General features: G+C 41.2%; 1 protein-coding gene across 1 annotated transcript in view; it reads left to right on the top strand.

Annotated features, from left to right (window-relative positions):
• The window catches only part of ABTB2 (ankyrin repeat and BTB domain containing 2), a 211,543-nt gene that overhangs the window by 126,876 nt on the left and 71,086 nt on the right, over positions 1 to 13,581 (top strand). Inside the window, 1 exon segment of the mRNA XM_042453998.1 lies at positions 6,131 to 6,344. Within this exon segment, the coding sequence (XP_042309932.1) occupies positions 6,131 to 6,344 (214 nt within the window).

Below are 13,581 nucleotides of genomic sequence, written 5' to 3'. Positions count from 1 at the left end.
TAAATTCATTGATTTAATGGATCTACACCAGGGATAGGCAACCTTTTTGAGCCGGGGGCCAGGTTGCTGTCCCTCAGACAACTGGGTGGCCGAAGCTGGGGGGGGTGGAGTTTCCACCCTCCGGGGGCGGAGCCGCATGCCAGGGGTGGAGCTTCCACATGCCGGGGCAGAGCCACATGCCGGGGCGGAGCTTCCACTGAAGCATCATCATCACCACTATCATTGTTACAGCAGACCTTTGTTACAGCACTTTTGAAAGTCACACTATCTCACCTTCATAAATAATAAAAATAATGAAATAAAATAAAAAGCAATAATAAAAATAATGAAATAAAAAAACAAAAATAAGTGTTATATATTTTTAAAAATTAATGAAAAAAACCCAAGGCAGACCTGAAATGACTCACCTTTCCATGTCCTCCTCCTCCTCTTTCTCATCCTCCTCCTCCTCTTTCTCCTCCTCTTTCTCATTGAGAGGGGATTTTGCACATAGAACACAGGGCAAGTAATAATAATAATATAATAATAATAATAATAATAATAATAAAGTTACAAACAAGGAATTTACTAAAATGCAATTCAAAATAACAGGCAGCAAGCTTGCACTGTCTCAACCCCGAAAGCCACAAGGTGCTGAGAGGGGATTTTGCTTCAGCTAACCCCCTCCCCCAATGAACCAACCTCTTGCCTCGCTGTGGCTGCAGCTCCCTTTCTCCCTCGCTCTGCACTCCTTCTGCCTCTTCCTCCTTTCCCTGCTCTTAGGGAGGAGGAGGCGGAGAGCGAGGTGGAGCCTGCTGCAGGCTCACTGCAGCCCCTGGAGCCCTGTTGGAGTGCTCCAGGGGCTGCACCAGGCCTCCTAGAAGGCCACCGCATTTTGTTTTTTAAAATAGCGGCGAAGTCTCATGTGACCTTTGCCATCCTGAGGTCACGCAAGACTTCAGCCGCCATTTTGAAAAACAAAATGGCGCCCGGAGCGGCGGAAAAACGGGGGCGATCGGCGGCAATCAGCGGCAGGACTGCACAGGGGCTGCCAGGAAGGCCTCGGCAGGCTGGATCCGGCCCGCAGGCCATAGGTTGCCGACCCCTGATCTACACAGTTGGGACTAATAATTTGATTCAGATTTATGTAAGTAAGGTATCAGAACTAGAAGATTTTTCCAGAAGCTTTACCAAAAAAAAAAAAAAAAAGAGCAAGGATTTAAAAAGAGATGTGTTTATGGGAGAGTTTTGAAAAAGAGTTCTGAGCATAAAAAACAGCAAAAAATAAATGAGTCTTTTTAGTGAATGGGGAAATTTGGGGTGACTGAATGTGTGGAGCTGGATGACCTAAGGTCACGGATAAGAATGTGTTTGTGCCATTGAACAAAGACATAAAGGGAGCAGAAGCAAGCACGTCCCTGGAGCATTTGTCAATAAAGATAAAAAGCATTTGCAAGATCTGGGAATGGACAGCAAACCATTGACTTCATTGGAGGGGGATGTTCTTAAAAGCTTTGACTACTTATAATATAGTATGTTTCAACTATGCATTAGCAGTCTGCATATACAGTTGGCCCTCCTTATCCACAGATTTTTTTATACACTAATTCAAATATCCATGGTTTGAAAATATTCAAAAAAGTATAAATTCCAAATAGCAAACCTTGATTTTGCCATTTTATATAAGGGAGACCATTTTGCTATGCCATTGTATTTAATGGGAATTGAGCATCCATAGATTTTGTTGTCCACGGGGGCTTCTGGAACTAAACCCCAGCAGATAACAAGGGCCCACTGTATCTCCTGTTTGGGACAGGACACCATTAGTGTTGTTGTGTGCCTTCAGTTCATTTCCAACAGGGATTTGAACCTTGTTCTTCCAGAGTCCTAATCCAACCCCCAAACCACTAAACTGCACCATTCTGGTTGTGCTTCATTTTAGTTGATTTTTAGTCTTAGTAACTATGGGCAGCATTTGTCTGGACAATAGACATTTCAAACCAACATATATTGCAGTCTTAAATTGGATCCCACAGAGTCCTTGACAAAGATGCTCCTTTTCCAATGAATTTGAGGCCACAAAAAGAGAGTTGTCAAGTGTTTGGAGGGCCTTGGTATGTGGCTGCCATTCCATATTTGGCCTAGAAATAGATTATTGCACTTTAAATTAGTATTATCCAAATACCAAGTCACCAGCTTTCCAGTTTATCAGCCATTTTTACCTTCTAGAATAAAAAGGAAAGAGGGGGGACACTTCCCCTATTATCAATACTTTCTAATTTATAGATAGTCAAAGAAAAATCACAAAATTATATAGTTTTATACAAAATTATACAAAAGCCTGTTTATAGTTTGGTAACAGAAGCTACGTTTGAAACCTTTACTGCCCAACAATATCTCTTTTAAGTTGTTCTCTGCTGGGCTGTTTTTTCCCTCCCTGAAAAAATATTCTCCCAGGCATTTCTCCTCAAGTGTACAATCATCTAAATGTTACTGTCAGAAGCCAACACATAACCTTACAGGTTTCACCATTTATTTTGTGACCTGCCTCAATTTGAGGTTTTAGCATACCGCTATATATTCTCCAGTACAAGAGAGTGCTTGTAGAACAAGTCCATGATTGAATGCAACTTCCTTTCCCCACTCTCTGATTTGGCTGGCTCAGTGATTGCATTTAATGAATGGATCTCCTTATATATTCTCTTACTAGCTTCCCACCCCCCCTTCAGTGCAGCCTTATGTTGCCAGCATAGTAAGGAGAGCAAGGGGTGTGTGTGTGATTCTGCACTGAAAATTTGAATTCCAGATGTACATCTTGAATAATTGAGCAATGCTACAGAGCGGCACTCGTCATAGAATAGAATTTATTTATACCCCGCCCAATCACTAGGAATCCGGGCAGCTTACAACAGTAGGGAAATACAAAGCAATAGCAATAAACAATAACAATACACATAAGATAATAAAGAAATATAACATGGCAATACATAGCAAGAAACATAATAACAACAATAACAGTGATATTGTAGGAATTCAATAATGACAGAAGTCTAACACTGATTATTACATTCAAATCAATAATTATCAAAAAGAATTCCCCATTTCCAACCCCTCAATGGAAAAAATAACAAGCAGATGCCAATAAACAATGAAATAATAAAGGAAATACAGCACAAGTTACAACATTACCATCAAGGAATTACAATAAAAGATTACAATCTAACAACCTGAAAAAGGGGGAGACTAAAAATTAGTAACAAAATAATGTTCTTCTTAGTATTGCCCGAGGCTTTATGGACCGATGCCCAAGCAGAGTTGGTCCGGGGCTGGAGGAGGGGGCAAGATGTTAAAGAGGCCTCCCTCACTCAGTCCTCCATTCTCCTCCTGCCAGTCCATGGCTGGGAATGGGAGCCCAAGGCTTTATAGAAGATTAATAGAATGTTATTGCATGTATAAAGTGCAATACCTTGGCATAGAATGGCCATCCTTTCTTCAAACCTGTGTAATACCTGCCCTCCTGAACAAAGAATGTGAAGCCCAATCCTATGCATTTTTATTCATAATGTAAGCCCCACTGTTTTCAGTCAGATATACTCCCAAGTAAATATCTACTGCATTTCTAAAGTGCTAGGTGTGGTGTAGTGGTTTGGGCATTGGACTAGGACACTGGGAGACCAGAGTTCAAATCCCAACTCAGCTATGAAAACCCACTGGATAACCTTTGGCAAGTCACACTCTCTCAGCCTCAGAGGATGGCAATGGCAAACCCCCTCTGAAGAAACTTGCCAAGAAAACCCTATGATAGGGTCACCATACGCCAGAAACAACTTGAAGGCACGCAACAGCAACAGACATGTTTACTTAGGAGAAATAACAGAGTTCAATATAGCTTGCATCCTGAGTAAGTCCCACTAGTGTTAAGAGTTGCAGCTTTAGTTTACTTACTACATTAGAGGGAAAGAAATATTCACCCTTATGTGGCCTTTAAGGAATCAGCTTTGAAGTGCTCCTTGCTGTTTTCATTCCAACCTTTCCCAGAATTGTAATTGTACACAAACAATGGAAGACTTTTTCCTGTGAGCCCTAGATTCTCAAAAAAATAAATAAAGGATTCCCAAAGCGAGGGAAAGGAGCCTATAGCTTTTTTTACACAGAGAGATATAGCATTGTACCTACTCATGCCGCTGGTATGGGAGAAACCCAATTTGATCTTTGGTACTGTAAGTTAGTAAATAAAAGAGGATCAGGTCTGCATAATCAGTAAGGGTGTAATTCTTCACTAATTTTGTTCTCGGAGACTATAATGAAATAGAGCCAGAGTTGTGGCATAGTGGTTTGAGAGTTGGACTACAACTCTGGAGACCAGGGTTCAGTTCCTGCTCAGTCATGAAACCCAGCGGGTGATCTTGGGTAAGTCACATGCTTGCAGGCTCAAGGGAAGGAAATGGCAAACTTCCTCTGAACAAATTTTGCCAAGAAAATCCAGTGATGGCCTTATGGTCACCATATGTTGGAAACAAGTTGAAGGCATACAGCACACTCACACACATATAACTTTCCCCATGAATGAAAAAGTCTTTGAAAATTGCAGTTTTTGTACTCTTATCACAGTTCTGGACTTAACCTGTGTAAAATTCACATATGGTATTTTTTACACATGGCAGCAAACAGCATTTTCTGCACAGGAAACACCTTTGTCTGCAGAGAAAGTAATATTTCTGCATAGAAAATCATGTTACTGTGCAGAAATATTATTTTCTTTGCAGAAAATGCAGTTTTTACACAAAATACATCCCAAATAAAATGCTGCAAATTTTGCACAAAATAAGTCCTTAATGTAGAAAATTTTCATCAGTCCTGATTCTTCTCATCATGGGTTCCCAACACAAAAAAAAAAAAAATGGGCCTCAATTCTATATCAGTCTGCATTTTATAATTTTATGAATCCATATTCAGAAATGCAATGAAATCCTATTAGTGAATTGTGAAGATGTGCATCTGGGCACTGGAAAGAGTTGCATGGTCTGCAGTGTATGCTCCTGATGAACTTTGGGCATTATAGTTCACTTCAAACAATTCTCATGCTTGTTGGGCACTTGTGATGAGTACTGAGTAGTTGAGATGTTGACCTTTTTTTTAATCAGATATGCATTCAGCATTCTCTGATGCACATCAGGGTCTTGATGATCAGTCACTCAACTGTCTCCCATTGTACAATGGATGACCAAACATTGTTACATCATGGCAGCCCCTTTGCACGACGACTCAATTCTATTTCCTGCACATGTAAATCCCCTTACAAAGTTAAGTCCCATACAGAATTCCAAGTGTTTGAATATTCTTATTCCAAGGTGGAGAATGCAGTACTTCTCTGGTACATAATAGTGCAAATCAGGCTTTCTAAATTCCAGTAAAAAGTTTTTAGTGCACGTTTTAGAATTGTGTTTCTCTCCAGATGTTGGACTGAAACACCTAGCATTCCTTGCTATTGGGTATTCAGGCTAGAGCTGCCAGGAGATGTAGTCCAACAATATTTGAGGAGGTCATGTGAGCCCCACTCCTGGTGTGTGTGTGTGTGCGCGCGCCTTCAAGTTGTCCATCAACTTGGATGACCCCGTGAATTTTATTGGGTTGTCTTAGGCAATGAGATGATTTCGCCAGTTCTTTCCTTTGAAATATCGCCTACTAGAGATAGATTTAAATAGCTTGATAGTGGCTTTTTAAAGTGCTTCACAATTCAAATTTTCTAACAGAATTCTGCAGATATTTACCTCTACATAGACATATTAATAAACATTGGCAAGGCCAGCCCTACCATTAGGCAGAATGAATCAGCCACCTTAGCCAACAAATTTTAGATATCATGAAAAGGCAGCAAATAGTTGATTTTTTTATTGTATTTTTGATGCTGGTGCTAGGCAGAGGTGTGTGAAGAATTTCTGTCTCTTTTGCCCAAATAATTTGGCTGGCATTCGGTACCAAGCACATTTAGTTAAATGGAGGGGAACCATTAGTTGCCATGAGGACAAAATGCTTTCAGCTAGTCCTGACCATTGATGAAAGACATTAATTGGAATATATAGATATTTCAAAAACAGTTTTTGGAAATATAATAAGACTAGTTTTGCATCTTTTTCCTCTCCTTTCCCAGGTGATCTGGTCTCCCGAGCAATGCATCACATGCAGTGTTTGAACACTCTGCGCCCTGGCATGAGTCCTGTTCGACAAACCAGGCAGCAGCAGCAACCTATCATCTGGTCCCCTGATGCTCTCCACACCCTGTATTACTTTTTACGCTGTCCTCAGATGGAGTCCATGGAAAACCCCAACCTTGATCCACCAAGGATGTCTCTGAATAATGAACGGTAAGTTTGCCTGTTTGTAATCCAAGAATCATCTTGCACATCAAGAGGACCTTATTTTATAGCACAGGAAATTTTAAAACACCTAAATATTTCTGTTAATTTCCAAATATTAGAGTTCATTAGTTCCTTTAATGCAGCCAATGTACTTGCTTTTACCAGGTATTTAAAACTGAAACTAAAAAGCAAATTACCTTGGTTATTTATTTTTTGTAAATTAGGGATATAGGCATGGATTCTAGTGGTAATTCCAAATTAAAGTACACCCATTGAGTCAATGGCATTTACATTAGCATTGATTCCCTGTTCAGCAACCAATTAAGTGGCTGGGGACCAGTGACAGAATGGTAAATTTTGAAGTGCAGGCCCTCATGGTGATAGTCTCTATAGTGATTCAAGGAGGAGCAAGAAAGCAAGCAGTTGCTCTCTCACACACATACACACACACACACCCCATTTCTTATAATTTTCTTTTCCCATCAGGAGCATGTCTTTTCTAAAGCTAGTTATCCTTGCTTACCCAAGATGAAACCACACCAAAATGCTTTGCATTACAACAAGGATCAATCATAACAATACATTGTTGCTGGGAAAATCCATTTCCACTCCAGTTACAGTAGGGATTGTAGATAACTCAGAAGGAACAGAGGAGTCCAAGTGGGGTTTTTTATGTCATTGTCCTGCTGATCAACAAGTACCAGGACTTTGACCCTCAGAGCCCTGGCTGCACTAAACCAGGTTGAATCCCTGTTATTCAAAGGCACCCCAAATGCACCCAAATCAGATTTTTTAGGAGCTACCTAAAACCCCACTTAACCCAGGGCAAATAAACCCACAAACTTTTCCAAGTTTTTAAAAAAGATTTGCAGCATTGACAGTGTGAATAATGCTGCAAACAGACCTGGATTAAACTCAGCATATCTTGAACGGCTTCACATCATTGACTCATTGGTGGGGCAAGTCTCCACCTGGCTGGTGGAGACTCTTCCTCTTTCCCTGCACAGCTGGTTTGAACAAGTGGCTTCCAGGGGCTCCCCGGGACAAATTCCCCTCACCCAGACCATGGAGGACAAGCCCAGGACTGGGAATGGGGGATCCCCCCTTCCTCAGCCACTGGCTCCCGCTAAATCCCAAAGAGATGCGGATTGATGCCATTTCAAAGTGTGAATAATATAATTGGAATGTGTGAGTGAGGATATTCACATTGTTCCGGTAAAAAAAAAGGATGTGTGAATGATCTCCATGTCTCCAGGTGGAAGCTAATAACTTCAATTCCTTTCAATTTGCTCTGGCTTGTGTCTCCAAGTTTGAAGGAGGTATCCAAGGTGCTGAACCTATTCCCCAAATAGGTTCAGCACCATGTATTGTTGTTTTAAATTATGGAGCAAAATCCAGAGTGGATTTCCATCCCACTGCCATGGCTGCCATCATCTTCCACTGATTTAGTGGTAACTGATCATTTGAAAAGACATAGTAGCTTTGTGAGTAAAAAAATGACAAGAAAGTTTTCTCAGGTTCTGTGCCTGTAATGTTCTTTCTGTGACAGCTCAGCATGACTCTACTGCAAACTGGCCACTTCTTGTTTTCCATGTCCATAGAGCAAGGGCTGCTGACCAGAATGGGATGCACATACTGTATTAAAACATAAACATTTTTAGCTTTCCACAAATTCCTCTTCCCTTAGGCTTCATGCCAGAGAAAGCAAATGCCAAAATTGCTTTTGAAGCTGTACCTCTTTCATTCTTAAATCAATGTTATATGCTGCATCAACATCCGTTATTTCTGATTGAGTCAATGTACAGGAAATTTAAGGTAATATTTAAACAGCAGTGATTTGAGTATTGGACTAGAACTCCAGAAGACCAAGGTTTGAATCCCCACGCAGCCATGGAAACCCATAGGGGCACATTACACTTTCTTAGCCTTAGAAGAAGACAATGGCAACTACCTCTATCTCTAAATTGTGCCACACACACACACACACCACTATGATAGGGTTACCATAAATCAGGGTTGACTTGAAGGTATAGAACAACACATGGGCCCTTAACAGAGGCAAGTGCACTGCCCTTGCAGCTGCATAGTCAGTTGTATGCAAGGGAAAAGAATGTCTGTGACAGAAGGGAACTAAATGAAGTCCACTATTTTAGCTCCTAAACAACGGATTGGAGGATTTGGTAGTGGTGGTGTTTTTTTCAGAGGGATGTACATATGCAGCCCTGGCTGAGAAATGAATTGCTTGTGCAAATTGTTTCCCATCTAGATAAGGGTATGGATACAGTATGTCTGTAGAAACCTATTTCTATCCCAAAGAAGATTTAAAAGTAGGCTAAACACATGAACAACTTTGATGCATCCTGGAAGCTCAGAAAGGTCCTGTATTCGCCCACCAAATACACCGAGAACAACAAAAATCCAACCAGCTTGTGAAAAGGTTCCAAAGTATATTTTTATGTCTTGCTGCAATGACCTCAATGCCTGGAATAAAATTTTGCAGAGGATACTCTGTACTCAGGATCCTGTTCATTCATTTCCAGTGAGAGGAAAAAAGTAAACTGAGGTTGCCTTTGAGTGTGCCAAGCACACAGCATGATGCATAAAGGCATTGATTCACTTATTCAGTCTTGGCAAGGTTTTACAGTTTGGCCTTTTTTTAGCTGCCTGTGCTAAATCAGCTGCAAACTCTGCACTGTTCTATTGTGCCCTGTTGTTTTTCTGAAATATGCTGCTGATGTGTGCTGCAAAACCAGGGAAAAACCTCAGTCACATCACAACACTGATTTTTATCAGCAGTGTTGTGATTTATCAGCTGCCACTCAAGGGCAAACAAATACCAGATATAATTGACCTTTACTTTTTTTATTTAGACCCACCACAGTGGTACTTACAAACTTCCAGAACAATGTTGTGGAACAGGAATATATGGGCAGAAACAAAAATAAGTCTGTTTCAATGAAAGCTAATGTGCTGTAATAGGCAGTGATGCACTAGGATTTGGGACATCTAGGTTCAACTCCCCACCTACCAATGAAGCTCACTGGTCAACCTTAGTCCAGTCAGTATCTCTTAAGATAATTTGCTTAACAGGAAAGCAAAGAGCTATGTCCTTTGCCTTTAGATTCTTGGGATGAGGGGGGGGGTAGGATTTTTTTAAAATGTAGCAATAAAGTTGATTAATTGTGGCTATGTCTGGTGTTGACTCACACAGTTGTCTGGGAATGCTGTGAAGATTTATAGTTTGTAGTCTTCCACTCTGTACATGTTTGTTTGCCTGTAATCTGAGATCTTATCTGTAATATGTGTGGAGCCAGGTCCCACTGTGGCTTTCATGAATGAACTACTGAAATATTTGCCTCCTGTTTCACTGCAAAACAGGACTCCTTCAAGAGGAAATAATAAGAGAACTGATTGTCTGGGAGTGGAAATTATGGCAGGATACAGACGGGCAGGGGAAGACGTCTTGGAGGTGTATTCTGCTGAATACGGAGCCTCCAGACTGCCCGCCCCGGGGGTGTGCTTCAGGTGATGGGGCTTCCACATGGGGGGCAGTGAAGACGCCTCACCTGGGGCCGTTTCAGACCCGGAGTTTCCAAACCGCCGCCTCGGAGGACGCTGCAAAGAGAGAGGCAGCTTCCGCACAGGTGGCCAAAAATGGGCCTTTTTTCCCCTTTGCCGGCTGGCGGATGCGCAGCTGCGCAGCTGCAGCGCTAAGCAGCAGCGGCAGAAAGCCTATGGGCACATTTAAAGTGCTCAAGCCCCTTTAAAACTTTTCCCCCCGCTCTGCCCCAGAACAATGGTGGTCTCCTGCCAGCTGGTGATCAGCTGGTGTTGGCATCCTTGTCCGTTTGCACTTTGCCAGTGTCACCAGCATCATAGATGCCTCCTCTCCTTTGGTCCCCGCGCTCCTGCTGAATCTGCAATGCGCAGCCACAGCTGTCTCCGCTGCCACCGCTGTCCCCCTGCCATCCCCCATCACCTCCCTTGTACATATGTAAATATTTACAGTTTTAGCGTTTTTTATTGTTAGGTGAAAATGGCACAGGAATGTGTGTAGGGGTTCACTTTAAAGTCCAAACTTTCCAAGCAGCGCATGCATACATGTTGCTCTAGGGTTAGGGTTAGGGTTAGGGTTACGAGTCTTAAAATGCGCTGCAGCTGTGCCGCAGCTTCCACACCTGCATGGCAGCTGACGCTGCAATTAAAGCCTGACTGCAAACCACGCATGTCCCGGATCCCGACTCATTATGCGACGCAGCAGACATGGAGCTTTTAAATGGGCAACTTAAATTAGCGGCGTAGCAATTCTGACGTACCGGTGCAGCAGCTTACAGACAGAGCTGCGCAACTGCGCATCAAACAGAAAAGAAGCGGAAAAAAGCAGCACCTTTTTAATGCCGCTTCTTCCCGCTTGGGGCGTGCGGGGGGCGTGTTCATGGCAGCATTCAGGTAAGGCCCATCTGAAGGCTCTACCTTCATGACGTCATGAATACACCCCTTTTTGCCCGTCTGTATCCCGCCTATGTATGACTGCGAGAGGTATTTTGCAACCTGAAAATCTTCATGTGCCTGTATAGTAGAATGTGAGCAAGCTTGCTTCACATACCATAAACCCACAACTGCCTGACGGAATCAGCACTTTGGGGTGTCATCATCTCAGAACATTTCCTATCACCATTCATATTCATGTGCCCCAGTATCTCTTGGGTTTCACAGAGATCCAACAACCAATGACATTCTTTCATATGTGGAAAGCAAACAGGGGTGTGGCTGTGCCATTGAGTGTCTGTCCTGTTTCATTTCCATCACTAATATTAGTATCATCCAGTCTTGCAGGAACAGAACCTGAGTTCATTTATGGAAATACCATTGTGGGAACACATTGACATTGGGAGTCTGCACTGGCAGAGAGCTTTATGTGCTGTTCCTTCTGCCAGTGAATCACAGTTTACAGAATCCCTAGCATTTGCTGGAGTTTGTATTTTAGGCTGAGTGACAGCAAGGAAATAAAATAAAATAAACAATACGTAAGCATGGAGGTGATCCAGCTTGGTACCCCATTAGGTTTCCTTGATGAAAGCCAGTAAGCATTTTATTTTAGAACAGAGGGGGAGTATGCCATCCAGCTAGAAATAAAAATTCTGAACTTGCCAACTTGGTGGAAACTGACTGTAGGCTGGAAAAAACTGTGAGCACTGTGAAAAAGCTTTTAATGAATACAGAGGGGCTGGTTAGCCTGAACAAGAGAGACCTTGTTCTGGTTTTTGTACACCAGGGGCCCTCAGAATGTGTCAGGTTTTACAGTAACAAGGCAGTGTGTGAAATGCAGCAAAGTGCTGCTATATCACTCAGTTGCTATACCCTACATTAACATCAGCGGTGCTAGTTCTATGTTGATCAAGGTATTACTTTTACATGCTAGGTTTTTACATTTTGAAGAAATGCCCTGTTTCAAAGAGAAGCCCTGCTCCTGTATTTTCTTCCATAGAGTTAATACCCCAGAGAGGCCTAAGTCTAAATATGTTATTAAAGGAATCTAATAAGTGCAGTTTAGTTGTTCAGTATTTGAATTTAAAAATGCAAATTTGTGATCCTAGTAACTATAGGCACACAAGAAAAAGAGAAGTTAGGAGCCTGAAGAAAAGAACTCCTAGGCCAGGGTTGAAGATGACCATAGATATATTGGTTACAGCCTAAGCAAAATTTGTTTGGGATAATGTTTGGGACATTATTATTATTGTTATTGTTATTATTATTATTATTCTTTATTTATATAGCGCTGTAGATTTACATGGATTCAATCTTCGGTTAGCACCCCTTCCAATGTTGATCCACCCTTGGCCCATCTGAAAATGGGGATCTCAGATAAGTGGAACTGTTGGTATTTCACTAAGTGTCAGGAATAGGAGCCTGACAGGAAGTGAGAGTGATTCCTGCTCTCACTATTGCTCTGTCACCAACAACTTTCCTGGGCTCACCAAAGCAGGGTTATGGTTGTCAAGCTAAGCTTACTACAACTCAGTAGAATTCAGTGCTACAATATAATGTTCTGTTGTGCATATGGAGGTAGTTTGGGCAAGTATACCAAATGAAAATGATGCCCCAGGAAATCAAGACTTTCACTTTAAAAAATCTGACAACTAGACTAAATGTTGAGCTTTTACACACAAACATACAGTGTCTGATAAGTGTCCCAGAGATTTATTTTTTAAAAAACTCATACTGTTCTGTTTTGTATTTCTGGTCAGTTGACAAGCTTCCTTTGCACATCCCATTTGACAGCAGAGAAATTCTAAAGATGACAAGACAAAACTGCCTTCTTTCTGTGCCATCTGCTTTTGGAGTATTTATCACAATGTCCTCTCCCAAATTGTTTTTTTAAGTATGCTGATGCATCTATATTCTACTGTATGTACCAAAATAAAAACACATGTAACCTAGGAGAGAAAAACACTAGAGGACTAAAGGAAAACATTAAAAATTACTGCATATAGATGATAGCTACTTTAAAATATAGTAGATTCCTCTTTATCCACAATTTCTCATTATAAAATCATTATTTTTGCTTCCTTTCATATGACACTGTAGAGTCACTGCAAAAATATATTTTAAAAGATACATTTTGGACTTTGGACTTCGTTGGTATTGACCCAAAATGGACTATGTTATATTTCCTGTGCAGCAACTTTCATTTGCGTTATTTGCCTTTGGCATTTGTGTGATTTGCCTTTCCCCAACTGAGCACTAATAGAGCAAAAGATTAAAACCCTCAACACCTTAGATATTGTTAAGAAACAGTCTTGACTGTCCCTGCTGTAATTGTCCAAAATGGTAGTGTTCTTGACATTTATAAGTGTTTGGACATTCATGTTTCATTAGTTTTATAGGAATGCAGTAAGATTCTGTTTTTGAAAGCTAGTGTAAATTATGTTAGCTATAAAGAATTTAGGTCTTTTTCATAACATTCTTCAGGTCCAGATGTTTACAGGTTCACAAAAAGCTTTTCTTGACTTCAGTAGCTGTCTGACCTTATGAAGCCTTATTCAGTGCATTAGCAGATATGTGCAATGTCTTTTTGGATTGCTCCCCAGAAGAAGTCTCACAAATTCAGCTAGAAACTAGATCATTTAAATTATTTTTTAGAAGGTCTCTTGTGTAGCTTGACAAAGAACACAGTTTGCTATGCTCAGATTCAAACAGTAAAATTGTTTTGCATGTGGCATTCTCCTCCTCCTGCAGATTC

Source organism: Sceloporus undulatus, chromosome 1, assembly GCF_019175285.1.
Source record: "Sceloporus undulatus isolate JIND9_A2432 ecotype Alabama chromosome 1, SceUnd_v1.1, whole genome shotgun sequence".
Lineage (NCBI taxonomy): Eukaryota > Metazoa > Chordata > Lepidosauria > Squamata > Phrynosomatidae > Sceloporus > Sceloporus undulatus.
Note: the sequence above shows the minus strand (reverse complement) of the source record. Positions and strands in the feature narration are given on the sequence as shown.